Below are 14262 nucleotides of genomic sequence, written 5' to 3' on the forward strand. Positions count from 1 at the left end.
TCTCTCCTGGTGGAAACAATATATATATATATATATATATATAGTCTCCGCTGGTGATGTATATGCAAAATAACAAATGTTGTTTGCACCCATAAAAACAATACTTCACAGTACGAAAGCAGTTGTCTTCGTGCATTCACAAATACAAATTTTTCATTGGCGCTAGTACTAAAGTGCTTTAATTACTGAATTTGTTAACAGTGAGTGTGTTTGTTTCACTTCAGAAGGATCGCTTCAACCTGTAGGAAAACCTCAAAAACCCGAAATAACGGAAAAAATATAACATAAATATTACATTCTAATATGCTTAATGCCCTTAATAAAACATACTTTTAATGATAATTTATTTTAATGCAATGGAAACAGAGGATATAACAGACAGACAACGACCACCGCTTGGAGGGGCCCCTGGGGGGCCTCACGACGTCGGCCCCGGCGGTGCACACCATCTTCCTTCCCCCTTTCTTTTGCATCAATAATGAAACAACTGTTTTAAATTATTAATTGGCTGACGCAACTCCGAGGGTAACGCAAACAAACAGCCGCCGCAGCTGTGCTGCAGCCCGGGGGGCCCCTTTCAATACGAACCTATTCACACGTCTTTCTGTTGTACGCGGTGAGAGACACGGAGATCCATACAGCTGCTGCAGGTGCAGCAGCAGCTGCTGCAAGTGCAGCAGAAGCTGCACAAGGTGCAGCGGAAGCTGCTAGTTTTGCTGCAGCAGCATGATCAGCTGCAGCAAAGCGGCGCATTGCATGCTACTGCCGTAAAAGCAACAGGTGCAACAGAAAATGGAGTCCACCACTGACGGGATCCTAGCCTCTACTGGGCCGCCTCCCTTGAAGAAGCAGAAGAAGTGCGCGCTGTTGAAGTCAACGCTGCAGCCTAAGGGAACTGACCTCCTTCCTGCCAGCAGCAGCAACAGCAGCAGCAGCAGCCGCAATACTTTGCTGCTCAAGTCCAAGAGTCCCTTTGCCCCGGCTTCGACTTTGAATGCCTCTGGCTTCAGTTCAACCGAAGTGAGCACCAAAGCTCCTGAATTGCCGTCTTCGACTGCTGTAGCTGCTGCTCCCTGTGGAGCAGCAGCAACAGCAGGCAGCAGCATGAGCAACAGCAAGGCTGCAGCAGTATCGAAAGCGGCATTAGATATTGCTGCTGGTAAAGGGCCTACAAACAAAGCAGCTACCAGCGCAGCTGAGTCTCGCGCCTCTCAAGCAGCAGCAGGAGCACCGGCAGCAGCAAGAGCAGCAGCTTCGGGTGCTGCTGCTGCTACTGGTACTGCTGCTGCTGCAGCCCATGAAGGATTCCCAGTGGTAGTAGATGTAGAAGATGAAGGAGAGGAAGACTCTTTGCCGTTGTGCCCTCTTCGAGCCACCCTAAAGAGAGTTTGGGGGTTTACAGAATTTAGAGAAGGGCAGGAACAAGCCGTGCGGGCGGTGCTAAGGGGGAAAGATGCCCTCGTTATAATGCCAACGGGTCAGTCTAGTGTTTAGCGTTTAAGGTTTGACCTATACGGTCTTGTGTTTTGGGTTAAGGACAGGGCTTTGATGCAGAGGGAGCCTGTAGCCTCTTCAGCAGGAAGAGGATATGACGCTGCTTTTGTCGCGTGAACCCTAAACCCCAAACTCTTTACCCTTAACATCAGACCCTCAACCCTAGCACTTTGGATGCTTGTTTGCTGGGACACAGGGGGAGGAAAGTCTTTAACATATATGCTGCCGGGGTTGCTTTTGGAGGGGATCGTGCTGATTGTCTCGCCGCTCATCGCCCTTATTGAGGACCAGGTCAGGGTTTAGCGTTAAGGGCTTAGGGTTTGCTGTAGGGGTTAGAAAATCAGAAATAGCCAAATAGAATGGCAGAAAGCAGAAACCGTCCAACAGCGGCCGAGACAGAAAATGGGGAATAAAAGAGCAGCAGCACCATCATGCAGTTCTAGCCTCCTACGGCAGCAGCAACGACCAAAAAGTGTTTTTTGCTGCTGCAGCTTCGGCGTCTGCGCGCCCGGGGTCTGTCGGCGTTTTGTTTGAATTCTACCCTAAGCCCAAAACAAAGACAAGAAATCATCGCCAGTCTCCTCAACCCCAAGCAACATCAGCAGCAACAACAGCAGCAGCAGCAACAACAGCAACAGCAGCAGCAACAGCAGCAACAGACAACGGGTCCCATAAAATTTTTATTTGTTACACCTGAGCAAATTGCTACGTCCTCCTTCCAGGATGTGTTGCGGCAGCTGGAGCTGCAGAAATTACAAAAGAATGGGCAGAGCCAGCAGCATCAGCAACAGAAGCAGCAGCAACAGCAGGGAGCTGAAGGGGGTGCTGGCGTGGCACTCGTGGCTGTCGACGAGGCGCACTGCATTTCCTCTTGGGGACATGACTTCAGAGCCAGCTACAGGCAAGCTGCTCCTGTTGCTGCTACGTCTGGTGCTTCGAATGTTGTTGCTGCTGCTCTTGCAACTACTGCTGCTTTCCCGCATGTTGTGTTTTATGGTAGCCTGCGTGTGGATGCTGCCGCTGCTGCTACTACCAGGCGTTTGGGTTTGCTGCGGCGTTTGCTGCCGCACACGCCGGTGTTGGCTTGTACGGCAACAGCAACAACAGCTGTACAGAGAGACATCTGTAGCAGCTTGGAGCTAAAGGATCCTACTCTTGTTCGTTTGTCCTTCAACAGGTGGGTCTCTGCCTGTGTAGTTTTCCTCCTTTCCCCCCTGCCGTTGTCTCTCTATTTATTACCTTTTGTGCATTTACCGGCACTTGTTTTTATTGTTGTTTACTGCTGTTGTCGTTTTGTGCTCGTAGCCTTCTTTCTTCCATTTGGTTCGGTGTTGTTATTTTCCGGATGTTTTCTTCTTTCCTTCATGTGCTTCTGGGGTTCGTTGTGTGGTATGGTTATGCTGTGCGTTTGACATGTTCCCTTTCTCCCGCTTTTGTCAGTTGTATGTTGTACCGCTCTGTGTTCCCTTTTTGCTTGGTTTGCCCTATTTTGTTCTCTTTCGTTTTGTTGCTCTCCTTTCCAAAGGCCAAACATTTATTATGAAGTGAGGCTTAAGGGGCTGCCGCAGGGGGAGGTGGGGGAGGAGGCAGCGTTTGGGTGTATGGACAGAGAAGAAGAGACGGAGTTAGCTGCAGCAGACCTTGCACAGGAAATCAAAACAAACCACAAAGACGACCTCGGCATTGTCTATTGTCTCAAAAAGACAGATTGCGATGCCGTAAGGCTCCAACACACAACCACCAAGCCCTAAACCATCTATAAATACGCCAACCCACAACCGTGCAGTTTCCCCTCCTTCGGATTCCCCACTGTCTCCGTCCCTCTTTGCCTTTGCGTCTCCCTCTCCATTAGCCTTTGCCTCTCTGCCTATGTTTGCTGCGTACTGTGTCTGCTGTGTGGTGTACACCCATTGTCTCTTCTCGCCTGCTTCTTTCCATTTCTTGCTTTTTTCCGCTGTTCTTTTAGTCTTTGTCTTTATATATATTTGTGATTCCCAGGTGTCTGTGTTTTCCTAGTTGCTTCTGTTTTGTATTATTGTGTAGGTCGTTCGTTGCAGATAGTGTTTTTGCCGTCATTTTTGTGCATTGTGTGCTCAGCTGGCCGCCTACTTAAACCGCCATGGTATATCTTCTGCTGCTTACCACGCGGGTCTCCCGGAGAAGAGCCGCAAAATCCTTCAGAGTCGTTGGTCTGAGGGCTTAGGGTTCAGGGTTTTGGTTGCCACCGTCGCCTTTGGCCTCGGAGTCGACAACCCCCACGTCCGCTTCGTCGTACACTTCTCCATGACCAAAACTATAGAAGGCAAGTTATCCAAGCCTAAACCCGAGACGATGCAAAAACCAGTTAACTGTATCTATCTATGCCTTTAGAACCCACTTGTCGAGGGCTTAAGATTTAAGACGTTATAGGTGGGTGAGAATAATAAGACTCACTAGGAGGTTGAGGCTGCTAGGGTTCGGTACGGTGTCTGTACAGCTTTCTACCAAGAGTCAGGAAGAGCCGGACGAGACGGCCTAGCTGCTCGGAGCATTTTGTACTTTTCCCCATCGGACTACAAGTTGTTACAGTTTGTGCTGCAGCAGCAGCGGGAGCAGCAGCTGAAAGCAGCAGCGGCTGCTGCTGCTGCCGGTCGCCCCGCGAAGGACCTACAACAGCTCAAGAGAGAAACAGCAGAGCAGCAAGAACGACTGCTGCAAAAGCTAAAGGCATGCCTGTCTTACTGCCGGCTGGTTGACTGCAGGAGGAAGTACCTGCTGCAGCAATTTGGCGAAGCCTACAACGCAGCTGCTACTGGTACGTCTCAGCAGCCTATAGTCCCTGCTGCGGCTGCAGCAGGGGCTGTACGCTGCTGCGACAACTGCAGCAACCCGGCAGCAGCCCTTCGCCGCTCCGTCCTCCTCAGCAAGATGGAGGCAACGGTTGCTGCTGCTCCTTCAGTACGCCACGGGTCCTGGGAAGATACAGCAGATGCGCCCTTGGCTACTCTAGAAATCGAAAGGCAAGAATACCCAGATGCAGATGGAGCTAGCCCCTGGAGGGGCCCATGCGGGGGGGCCCGACGTCGCGGGGGTGCCCACAGCGAGTGGGGAAGGCAGGGAGGAGGCCGCGTGGTATACAAGAATCCCACAGCAACCCCAAGACAGTCGATCCCTGAAAGCGTCCGCAAGAAGGGGCTCTCTGCCGTCATGCAGGAGCTGGAGAGACGCGAGCAGCAGCACGAAAGCAGATGCAGCAACAGCAGCAACAACAGCTGCAGCAAGAAACACCATGCGCTCTTTGCTGAATTCCGGTCCGCGAGTAGGGCTAGCAAAGATACATCGCTGTCAACATCATCAACGAAAACGAACCTTCCAGCGGCAGCAACAACAGCACCAGCAGTAAAAAGGCCCCTCAAAACCCTGGGCCTCTGCCGCCCCCTCGGGTTGCAGCGCAGTCGTCCATCACCATAATGCTGCAGCGCAGCTCCTCATTCGGTCTGTGCTGCACCCGCTGCTGCTGTTGTTGCTGCTATAATTGCGGCTGCCATTGTTGCGGCTGCTGTGGCGTTGACTGTTGATAAACAGTCGATGGAGCAGCAGCAAGGGCAGAAACAGAAGCTGCGACGGCGTGTCAATGCACTTAACATCATCTAAGCATCCCTTCGCATGCAGTTGTTTGACTGCGAATCACCTCCCGTTGTTGGTTTGTCAGCAGCAGAACGAGGACAGTGGGAACACAAGTATCACCATCTTCTTTTACGCAAAAAGTCAGTTCAGCAGCGTCGAACCCCCGTAAGGGTCCCTCGAAAGCAAAGGGCTCCCGCGGGTCCTCCCTCCCACTGCTTACTTGGCCTTGGGGCGACAATCACCCGAAAGGCTGATGCAATGTGCAGGTTGACTCTATGCAAAAAAGCGCCCAATATGTGTACAGGCCCGCCAACTGCTACTTTTGAACATAGATATATTCGAAAAGTGAATGCACGCATTTCGATGTATACTCATCTGTACATATGCATGTACCGTCAGATCTGCGTACACACCATATGCGCAGAATGATTGTCCTGGCGAATTGTGCAACACAGCATCTAACCCCCCACTTGGGCCAAGCAAAAATATGCATTATATCTCATTTACTTGTAGGCGTATACACGTGTGCGTACACCGGAGCATACGTAGTCACAGTGTTGGACTGCAGGAGGCCAGTCAAGCGCTTTCTTCCACCCATTCATGCGAAGACTTCGGAGAATCCCCACAGGAGCTCGTGTTTATACATTTTGTCATTTGCTCGACTAGCCGCCTCCGCGAAAAGGGGCTTGTCTCGAGATAATCTGCCTGAGAGGAGGAAAAGGATCCTCCTTAAGAAGAGAGGGGGAGACACATGCCATAATAAGGATAACCAGCGCACGCCGCAGCCACGAGGGCCTGTCGGTAAACTGAAATTCCGGCAGAAGGGCTCCCACTTCTTCCCGGGGGGCTATCGGTACCTCTCCCCGTCTAGAAGGAACCCGCTGCGGCAGCACAGCCACCGGCATCGCCAGAGGGGCACTCTGAGGTAGCCTTGGAGTTTCCGCCGTTGTTATGGTTGCTGCTGCTGTAGGTGGGCCGCTTGTAATCGCATTCGCGTTCACACTGGTCCTCAAGCTCCCACTTGCAGATCTTGCCGTTGCTGGGCGTTCGGAGAAGGCATCTGCATGCATTGTTGGGGGTCCCTGACCCATAGATGCCACTACAGGGACCCCTGTGGGAGCTCCCTGCACCATGACAAGGCCTCCACGCGACTGCGGTTGAGCATTGGGCCCAAAAAACCCCGAGGTAGGGGCGGCAGTCGAATGGAGGGAGGCGGATAATCCAGTGCGGCCTGCTGGATGGCCATGGGCACTCACGCGCTGCATGGTCTTATGTAATATGATTGCCAAAATTAATTAATATAATGTGAAAAGTGACAGAAATCGGGGAAAATGTACCTAAACAAGCGAAGACGAGGAGAAAACAGCTCGGAACCGGACCAGAACCACTGGCATGGCACGTGCAAGAGAGGCAACCATTTGGTGAGGGCTCATCTCGTGATTTGCCACGAAAATGGGAAAGATTTCCTGACTGTTTCATGCCCAGTCAGATGAATTTACACCTCCAGGATAGGGTTGACTGGGCTCAGTCAACCCACAACAGCCCTTGAACCGCGCTAGGCCCCGATGCCCCACTGCACCGGCGGCCTCACTGTGTGTTCTCAGTTCTAAACAGCTACAATACGCGCATTTTATCCAATAATAAGATATTAAATGATGATGAACCACTAATGTGGGGATCGAGTCGAATTTCATTCCGTAGTTTTGCTGATAAACATTACCTCACCGCGTACGGACGGACGCCCCGCCCAGGTACCACGGCGTGTCTACAGGCCGCTGCTTTTTGATTCCTCTCCCATTACTGCAAGGTCCCTTTTAAAGGCTATACAAATTAAGAAGTACAAGTGAGAAGCATTTAATTCGTGTAACTGTTCGCATATTCTTAGAGGAAGCAACAAGGAACCTACCCCTTCTGACGGATTCCTGGAACTCGAGTCAGCAGCTACATTGCACACGGTGGTACCACATGTTGGCGTTGTAGGTGTGCTGCGTGTGCGGGTGAAATTCTGCGTCCTAGGAGGGCAACGCAACATTGGAAATAAATATAAAGTAGAATGTTTCAATGTGCGGCCAGTTGCTTTCTACAATTGGTGTACCCTTCTCAGCTCCCCTCGTGCAGTTCACGCCATTCGTCGAGAATCTGATCGCAAGGCTATTGACTAAATATAATTACAGAATGTAATGGTAGCTCCAGGTGCACCGCCAGCTAGATCCACACACACACAGACGGTAATTCCTGTGCGTAAAGAACACTTATGACCAACTCCCCCCTCTTCACTGATCGGCCAAGCTACGTATGTTCGCGTGCAGCGCTGGGTTGCTTGAGTCCGAAGTATCCACACGTTTCTGCATTTCAAAGTCATTAAGAATGCTTAAGTGAAGTGCCTCAACAGACCGGGTTATTAACATACTGGACACAATTAGTGTGTGTCCAGCATGCGACCCACCAGAAACGCTGGTGTCGCTGACGAAGAGCTGGATAATCAAACGGTGGAATGCATGTATGCATGCTATGTTTGCATGCGGCTGGCATGTATTTATCACCGATACGCGCACGCGGGCATGAAGATCATACATGCACGGATTTATCATCAATTATGTTAGCGCATGCATTACGTGCACGCGTGCTTTTCGGTGATGACGGTGGCGCCAGGTTGGTGCCGCAGGTGGCCGCAGGAATGCGGGCTTTGCTTCGCTGTAACCATCGCATCATCCTTGCGAGAGTGTCGCGCTTGTATGCGTGGGACCAGATGTTCATCTTCGAGAATACCAGGGTAACACGCTGTGGAAGAAAGATTTATATCGCTCGATCACTTCAGGTGCACGAGCATCAGCTCTGGGTTCTCCAAAAGCGTCTTGATGCTGAGCCACCCACATGCGGATAAACGAACACAACAACGGTGCAGTCACCGCCTCAAAAACAGAACATGCATTAGTCTAAAAGAGGGTGCACTGCCTTGAACATAGCTCCGCCCCTACCTCTTGCTAAATCGCGTAATGGTGGCGCCGTCGCAATGCCGGTGGTCAGCTGAGAAACTACAGTTGATTATATCCCGAGATACCAATGCAGTGCTGCTGCCGCCGCCCGCCGTGTTCTCGCAACTCACAAAACGCGGAAGCTGTTGCACGCGGCCAACCCCCACTATCACTGCTTGACCGTCGAAAAGTAAGGGGTGAATATATGTCCCTTGAATGGCAACACAACAGAACAAAATATTTCAAAACTGAATCAACCGAGCCGGAAAACGGCGATGAGTTTTGTGTTGTAACCGCGTGTTCGTCGTGAACCCCAACCCCTGAACAATCAACTTTCAGGCACGCTGTCAGTGTGGCACAGCAGCATAACCAACTTCAGTCGCATCCAGAGCCGCCTCCAACTGCAGTACCTGAAATGACGCCCACGTTGGACAAGGCGATTGTGCCTCCTGCCAAGTCAGAAGGGGAAAGGCGATTTGCCCTTGCCTGGAAACAGCACGAAAGCGCACAACAAACCGTCTTACGATCTTTGTCCTGCAAACCCGTTTTCCTGTAGACGTAGCCGAAGTTTGAATCTTCATTACATTTGTGTTAACGTGGAGACATGAAGACTAAAAGTTCACCATAGATGTACACAATCGAACAACCCACAACGCCGTGTACCTATACAGTTCTCTCAATTTTATGAAAGGTCTCCCTTCATGTTGCTACATAAACAGAAAGGTGCTTTACTGCTCTATGCTGCGTACATGGGTACAACTGATTATTTGCCGTTGCTCAATAACTGCCGCCATTTCCTAACTTACAAGGCCCTGAAGGCGGATGAGTTCTTTCTGAATTTCAACAATGGTCAGATCTTGAACGTTCTTTACGCAGGGAACAACCAACCCGCCGGGTGAATCGATCGCGACGCTGACATTATGACTGCCGAATTCCGTGTACTGAGGCAAAAATGCACGGACCTTAAAACGCCCTTCTCAACACGATAGACAAGATGTTGTTAGCTTCCTCACCGAGACACGGTGCTGCTAACTTCCTCACCGAGTTTTGAGTCTGCGTGTTGAACTTCGAATTAACAATGGGGTATTCGTTCATCGCGATGCTCATCGCTTTTATTAAGAAGGCAGTGAGAGAAATCCTGACACCTTGGGAAGCCAGTTCGTCGTTCAACACACGGCGAACTTCGCTCAAGCGCGTCACGTCGTACTCGTCGCCGATGTTCATGTGCGGCACTTTCAAAGATTCTGTCATGGACTAAACCAGCATAAATCCACGCACCACAGCACAAGTTCAAGTAAAAGCACAACGAAATTAAGGCCTCCCAACACAGCAACAGCGGAAGCAATTCTCCAGCCTGGGCAGTGGCAACAGCGCTAACAACACCGTAGCCTGATTGGTTCCCCGCTGCTTTCTATTTGCTTCCATTCGACAAAAATACCAGACGCACCCAAGGCACTTACATATATACGGTTGCAACCGCTGTGTATATGGAACAACGCAGCACACTGTGCACTGCATAATATAGATGTATATGTATAAGCACACGCATAAAAGCAGGCCGTACAGAAGCAGCAGATACTGAGACAAGGAAAAGGGGCACCAAAATTCCCACCTTGACCATGGCCTTTGAAAAGCCCTGCAGCTGGACCTCTCGGTCGGCTCGACGTCCCTGCGAGGTCTTCGGTTGCTGCGACTCTGCTGAATGCCCCTGCTGCGACTCTGCTGAATGCCCCTGCGTCCCCTGCAGCCGCACAATATCACAGATCGCTCGCTTCGTCCTTAAGAAGATATGTCACATGTGTTTTCTTGTCGGGCCTCCCCGCTGCATTCTACTAACTTAACGACAGGCAATCACACCAGACAGCATATGAGACTCTCGGCACATTTTTCTCGTCTGGAAACAAGAACTGTAATGGCAACCGCATGGATCCTCCTGGATGTTGGCAGCTACACATGTATGAGGCTGCTATCGTGATCCATTTCTTAAGTCATACAGTCGATGTTTCGGAAGATAGGTAGTTCAAAATGTCGTCTTTTGTAATAGCCCCGCGCGCACCGGTGCCCTTCACCTTATCCAAATCGACGCCTTTCTCTTTCGCTAGTCGGCGCACAGCGGGAGACGCCAGGGCCTCTCCTCCCTGTACAGATTAATAAGCAGCATTGCTTTCAACCTGGACAAGTTTAGAAACAGCAAGGCAGGGAGAGCCCACGGCTAAACACATACTAAACGCTCTTCACAGCGCTACAGCCAAGCGGCAATGAGCTGCAACAACGAAGCCGCCAGCCTTTAGAGATTGCAAATTAACACAACTACGGTCAAAATATCCGCCGGCATTAACAAGAGATTTTCCCTGTGAGGGGGACTAGGCGTAATGACAAACGTAGCAAACCGTTGTGGCTTTCCGAATGTATGCCTATAAATTATGCATCATAAACACACTGAGCTGTGGATAAAAGGATGCGTGCAAATGGTGCACTCACGCTCCACTGCGCACCCAAATCCTTACCTTACTAGAAGGCGCTGCTGTCGTTTGCTCCTGTTGTTGACTAATCGCCGCATGCTCGGAATCAGAAGATGGAGGGGCAGAACTCTGTTGTGCCTGTGTGTCTTCGACATCTGGCGAGTCAATGTCGACTAAAGGCCCCCCTACTTTAACCGTTTCGCCTTCCTGAAGTCAATAATGACGATACATACCACTACACGCGTCGTGAGACCCTTTTTCCCCTCTATAATTTGCACTAATAGAGAACCTCCCTCCAGCTTTATCTGCCACTTGTGCAGGCACTGTGTGCAAATCATCTTCGTTGCTGTTTGGCCAGCGAGCACCAAAACCCGTCAATGCACTATATAAACATGAAACCCTAAACCCCAACACCCCAAACACTGAACATTAAAAAAGGCATTTGAAAAACCTTCTGTCGCCTAATGCATTCAACAGACACGTACCTGAGCATACAGTTTCACGATCTTCCCGGAATAACGACTGGTGATTTCGACTGCCGCTTTATCTGATTGTACTTCGCATACTTCTTCCATCTGCGTTTCAGAAGCAACATCGCTTCTATTAGATGCTCAGCAGGGCATTACTGCTACTTTGGTGCTGCATTATCGCCAGCCTAACCAGCTTTATGTAAAAAGGCAAATGATATTTTCTTTACAACCCACAAAAAAGGAAGGGCCAGACGCGTCTGTCGTCCCTTTCTCATCGGTCATATATATGCGCTTGTTTGCTCAAGTCGCCTCACGTACCTCCTCCACAGTGTCTCCCTCCTTCTTGTACCATTTTGTTAATTCCACCGATGCAATACCTGGGAAGTAATGATTCGCAAGGGCAGAAAGGCGCTGCATGAGAATAGCAGCGACAGCGGCAGCAAAATGTCTGATAATGCCCAGCCCAAGAGCCCTGTTGTTATCAACACAAGGGTGCAGCGCACCTTCTCCGATGTCAGCAAGCTTGAAACAGACAATGCCGTGCCGCGGCTGAGATATGCTGAAAAGGCCCTGATGCAAGATACGCATTAATACAGTATTGCTAGCATAATCCGCATGAGTCATGAGACACGTAGCCTCCAGTATGGAGAACAACCCCATAATATGCACTTTAACCATAGCACTTATACTGCACCCTTCACGTGTAAAGACAGCAGCTGCCTGCTGATATGCTGGCGCTCTACCTCTGTAAAATACCAGCAACCACTCTCGCTACTCTCGAACCAAGAATTGTGTATACATGCACGCACATGCAAACACATTACCCGCTAGACTCTACAATTCTCGTCAAGCATGTCGTGTAGACTAAACTGGCATGTGAACTTTGTTCTGCATACAGCAACGGAGGAAAATGCCGATACATGCCGTTTAGCGCCGTGCCCAGCAGCAGCAGAACTCGCTAGGTTGCATACTGATTCACAGTCGAGCGATTGCTTCCCGATTCCGTTGCATGAACAAGAATTTAGACTTCGACGGATGTCCCAGTACTGCTCATCCACACATCCTGCCATTCTCTGCTTCCTATGGGTGTACCGCCTACCCGAGAGGAAGGCAGCTTGGGGCGGCTCTGGTGAGGGAGACGGACACTCGCGAAAGCCGCCGGGGCGATAAAAGAGCTGAAGCCGCCAGCATTTGAGGAATATGAAGTAGCCACGGCCAGTCGGCCCATAGAACGAACGACAGATGCCATCCTTGATTTATACGCGCAGTGACACTGGAACCCGCCGCGACTCGCGCGATAAACTGCGTAACCGCCTCTGAACCCAAAGTGTATTTACATTAAAGATTATGAGCAGCAAAGATAGAAATGAAATATATTCCAAGGAGAGCGATTCTTCTGTGGGCCTCCGACCTGCCGGACTTGCTCGCGTACACGACTGGATCGCTATAGCGTCGTGTGCCTGCTGTTCTGCAAAGGTTCCCCTTAAGTAGCGAATGCTTCCACTTTAATTAGCCTGTTTTCTTTGATGCTTAATCCATTAATGCGCAAATCAATAGCCATGGGCCCAGCACATGTTGCCGGTTAGGTCTCAGCTTCTGCCCTCGCCACCTATGGTATGGGTGCATTGGAGGTGCCTCAGCCGCCTGCGTATATTGCTGGCGTTTTCGTCTTAGTTTGTCCTAAAAGCATTTCTCTGTCCCCGAACCGCCTTAATAACGCGGTGTCTGGCAGCACAGTGTACTGTCTGATAGTGCAAGTAGGCTACAGAGGGCCCCCTCTAACTCGGGTTGAGGCAAGGGGTAGTCGCCTAATTCAAACTGCGCAGTGGGACTGCAAAAAATGCTAAGTCTGTTCCCCTAGGAAAAGCACTGAACTGGGACAGTTTTGAGCCTCTTTATTTTCTAACGCGTGTAAGCTTCAACGACAGAGCACCTGCTGCTAGCCTATGTCCTGACGCGCGGTGGCCTCGGCATTGGTTTACGAGCATCTAGCGCTGTAATAGCTGCATATAAGCGGGGGGCATTCATCAGTGAAAGAAAACCAACAAGGCTGTTTCAAAACTTTCTACCTACAGTGGTATTTCCATGAGTTGCCCAGTCATATTCTGCAAGGGTTTGTGTTGCATCTACTGCTCCCGCACAAACCCCTCTGGCAAGCATACCATAATTCCACTTGTTGTGCGTGCATGAGCTCTATAGGAAGCTGATTTACACTTGCTTAGCCTTAACCAGCTAACGTACTGGCAAACGCGCATGCATGTGCTTAACACCTGCAAGAGGCTACTACCCATAGTCAAGGGCACACCTTCTGCGTTCACCCAGGAATTCGACGGCGCCATTTAATGGCATTTTTATTTTTAAAACGTCAAGATACAAGACTTATTAATTTCTCAAGAACCACTGAAACATTTAGAGTGCAAACATCTCTGCATCTCCTGCGTTTAGCTGGGTGGTTTAGCAAAGCTGCTTAGAGAACACGAACAGCGAGGAGAAATAGCGCGGTAACATGTCTCCTAATTCTGGCCTCTCACCGCTACATTGATGTAGCAGTTTTTAATGAATGTTTCTAGCGATGATGTGTGTAAGGTGCATCTGCCGTAAGTGCTACGTGTGCATAATACGTGAATCCGCACATTTGGTTTACACGGGAACACTGGGGTTGAGCTTGGTCCTCGAGTTAATTAGCTGTAGAAAAACACTTAATATGTGCAGCGTGCACTGATTTTACATTTTACTCTGTGTTCAAGGATTTCAGCTTCCCTTGAAGCCGAAGCTTAAGTCAAAGGCTCATTCAAATACCCCGCAGAAAACGCTACAGCAGCACCCCGTCCTAGCAGCATATTGAACCAAGTAGCCAGTGTCCCTTTCGCGCCCCTGCCCCGGTCTAGTTATTGCAGCTTAAACAAGATAAACAGCAAAACAAACTTTTGAATTACGTGAATTGATACATACTTCTGAGGAGTCCTGGGACCTCGAAGGTCTGTAGCTGGGATGGCATTCCCCGTGCCAAGGCCCTAACGACGACATCAGGCCAGCCAGACCAGCGGAGTTAAAGCGCTTGCAAAAGGCCGCATTCGGTGTACTTCTCTGTATGTTTTCTACAGGTAACAGACATGATGCTGGTTTTTTCTGTTTTTTTTCTGAGACGTCTCACTCCCCCTTTTTCCCATTCAGCTGCAGTGCGGTCGATCTAGCAGCCATGAGGAGATCGAACAGCAACTGGAGGAAGTCGTCTTATCAACACGAAAGGAGAAA

General features: G+C 50.1%; 3 protein-coding genes across 3 annotated transcripts; 1 reads left to right on the forward strand and 2 right to left on the reverse strand.

Annotated features, from left to right (window-relative positions):
- Positions 1-792: 792 nt before the first annotated feature.
- EMWEY_00043440 (ATP-dependent DNA helicase, putative) lies at positions 793-4944 on the forward strand (the record flags this gene model as incomplete). Its single annotated transcript, XM_013482845.1, has 7 exons — positions 793-1477; positions 1691-1785; positions 2217-2671; positions 2800-2883; positions 3020-3212; positions 3592-3616; positions 3971-4944. The coding sequence occupies 7 exons, from the start codon at positions 793-795 to the stop codon at positions 4942-4944; spliced, it is 2511 nt and encodes an 836-aa protein (XP_013338299.1).
- Positions 4945-5762: 818 nt separating this feature from the next.
- Positions 5763-6365, reverse strand: EMWEY_00043450 (hypothetical protein, conserved; the record flags this gene model as incomplete). The annotated part of the gene is made up of 1 exon (XM_013482846.1): positions 5763-6365. The coding sequence occupies one exon, from the start codon at positions 6363-6365 to the stop codon at positions 5763-5765; it is 603 nt and encodes a 200-aa protein (XP_013338300.1).
- A 1544-nt stretch (positions 6366-7909) lies between these two features.
- Positions 7910-12256, reverse strand: EMWEY_00043460 (dihydrolipoamide branched chain transacylase, E2 subunit, putative; the record flags this gene model as incomplete). The annotated part of the gene is made up of 11 exons (XM_013482847.1): positions 7910-7961; positions 8079-8286; positions 8486-8561; positions 8882-9016; positions 9117-9329; positions 9688-9816; positions 10070-10213; positions 10583-10744; positions 11023-11112; positions 11326-11577; positions 12107-12256. 11 exons carry the CDS (start codon positions 12254-12256, stop codon positions 7910-7912), a joined length of 1611 nt encoding a protein of 536 aa, XP_013338301.1.
- Positions 12257-14262: the final 2006 nt, after the last annotated feature.

Source organism: Eimeria maxima, genomic scaffold, assembly GCF_000499605.1.
Source record: "Eimeria maxima Weybridge genomic scaffold, Emw_scaff802, whole genome shotgun sequence".
NCBI lineage: Eukaryota > Apicomplexa > Conoidasida > Eucoccidiorida > Eimeriidae > Eimeria > Eimeria maxima.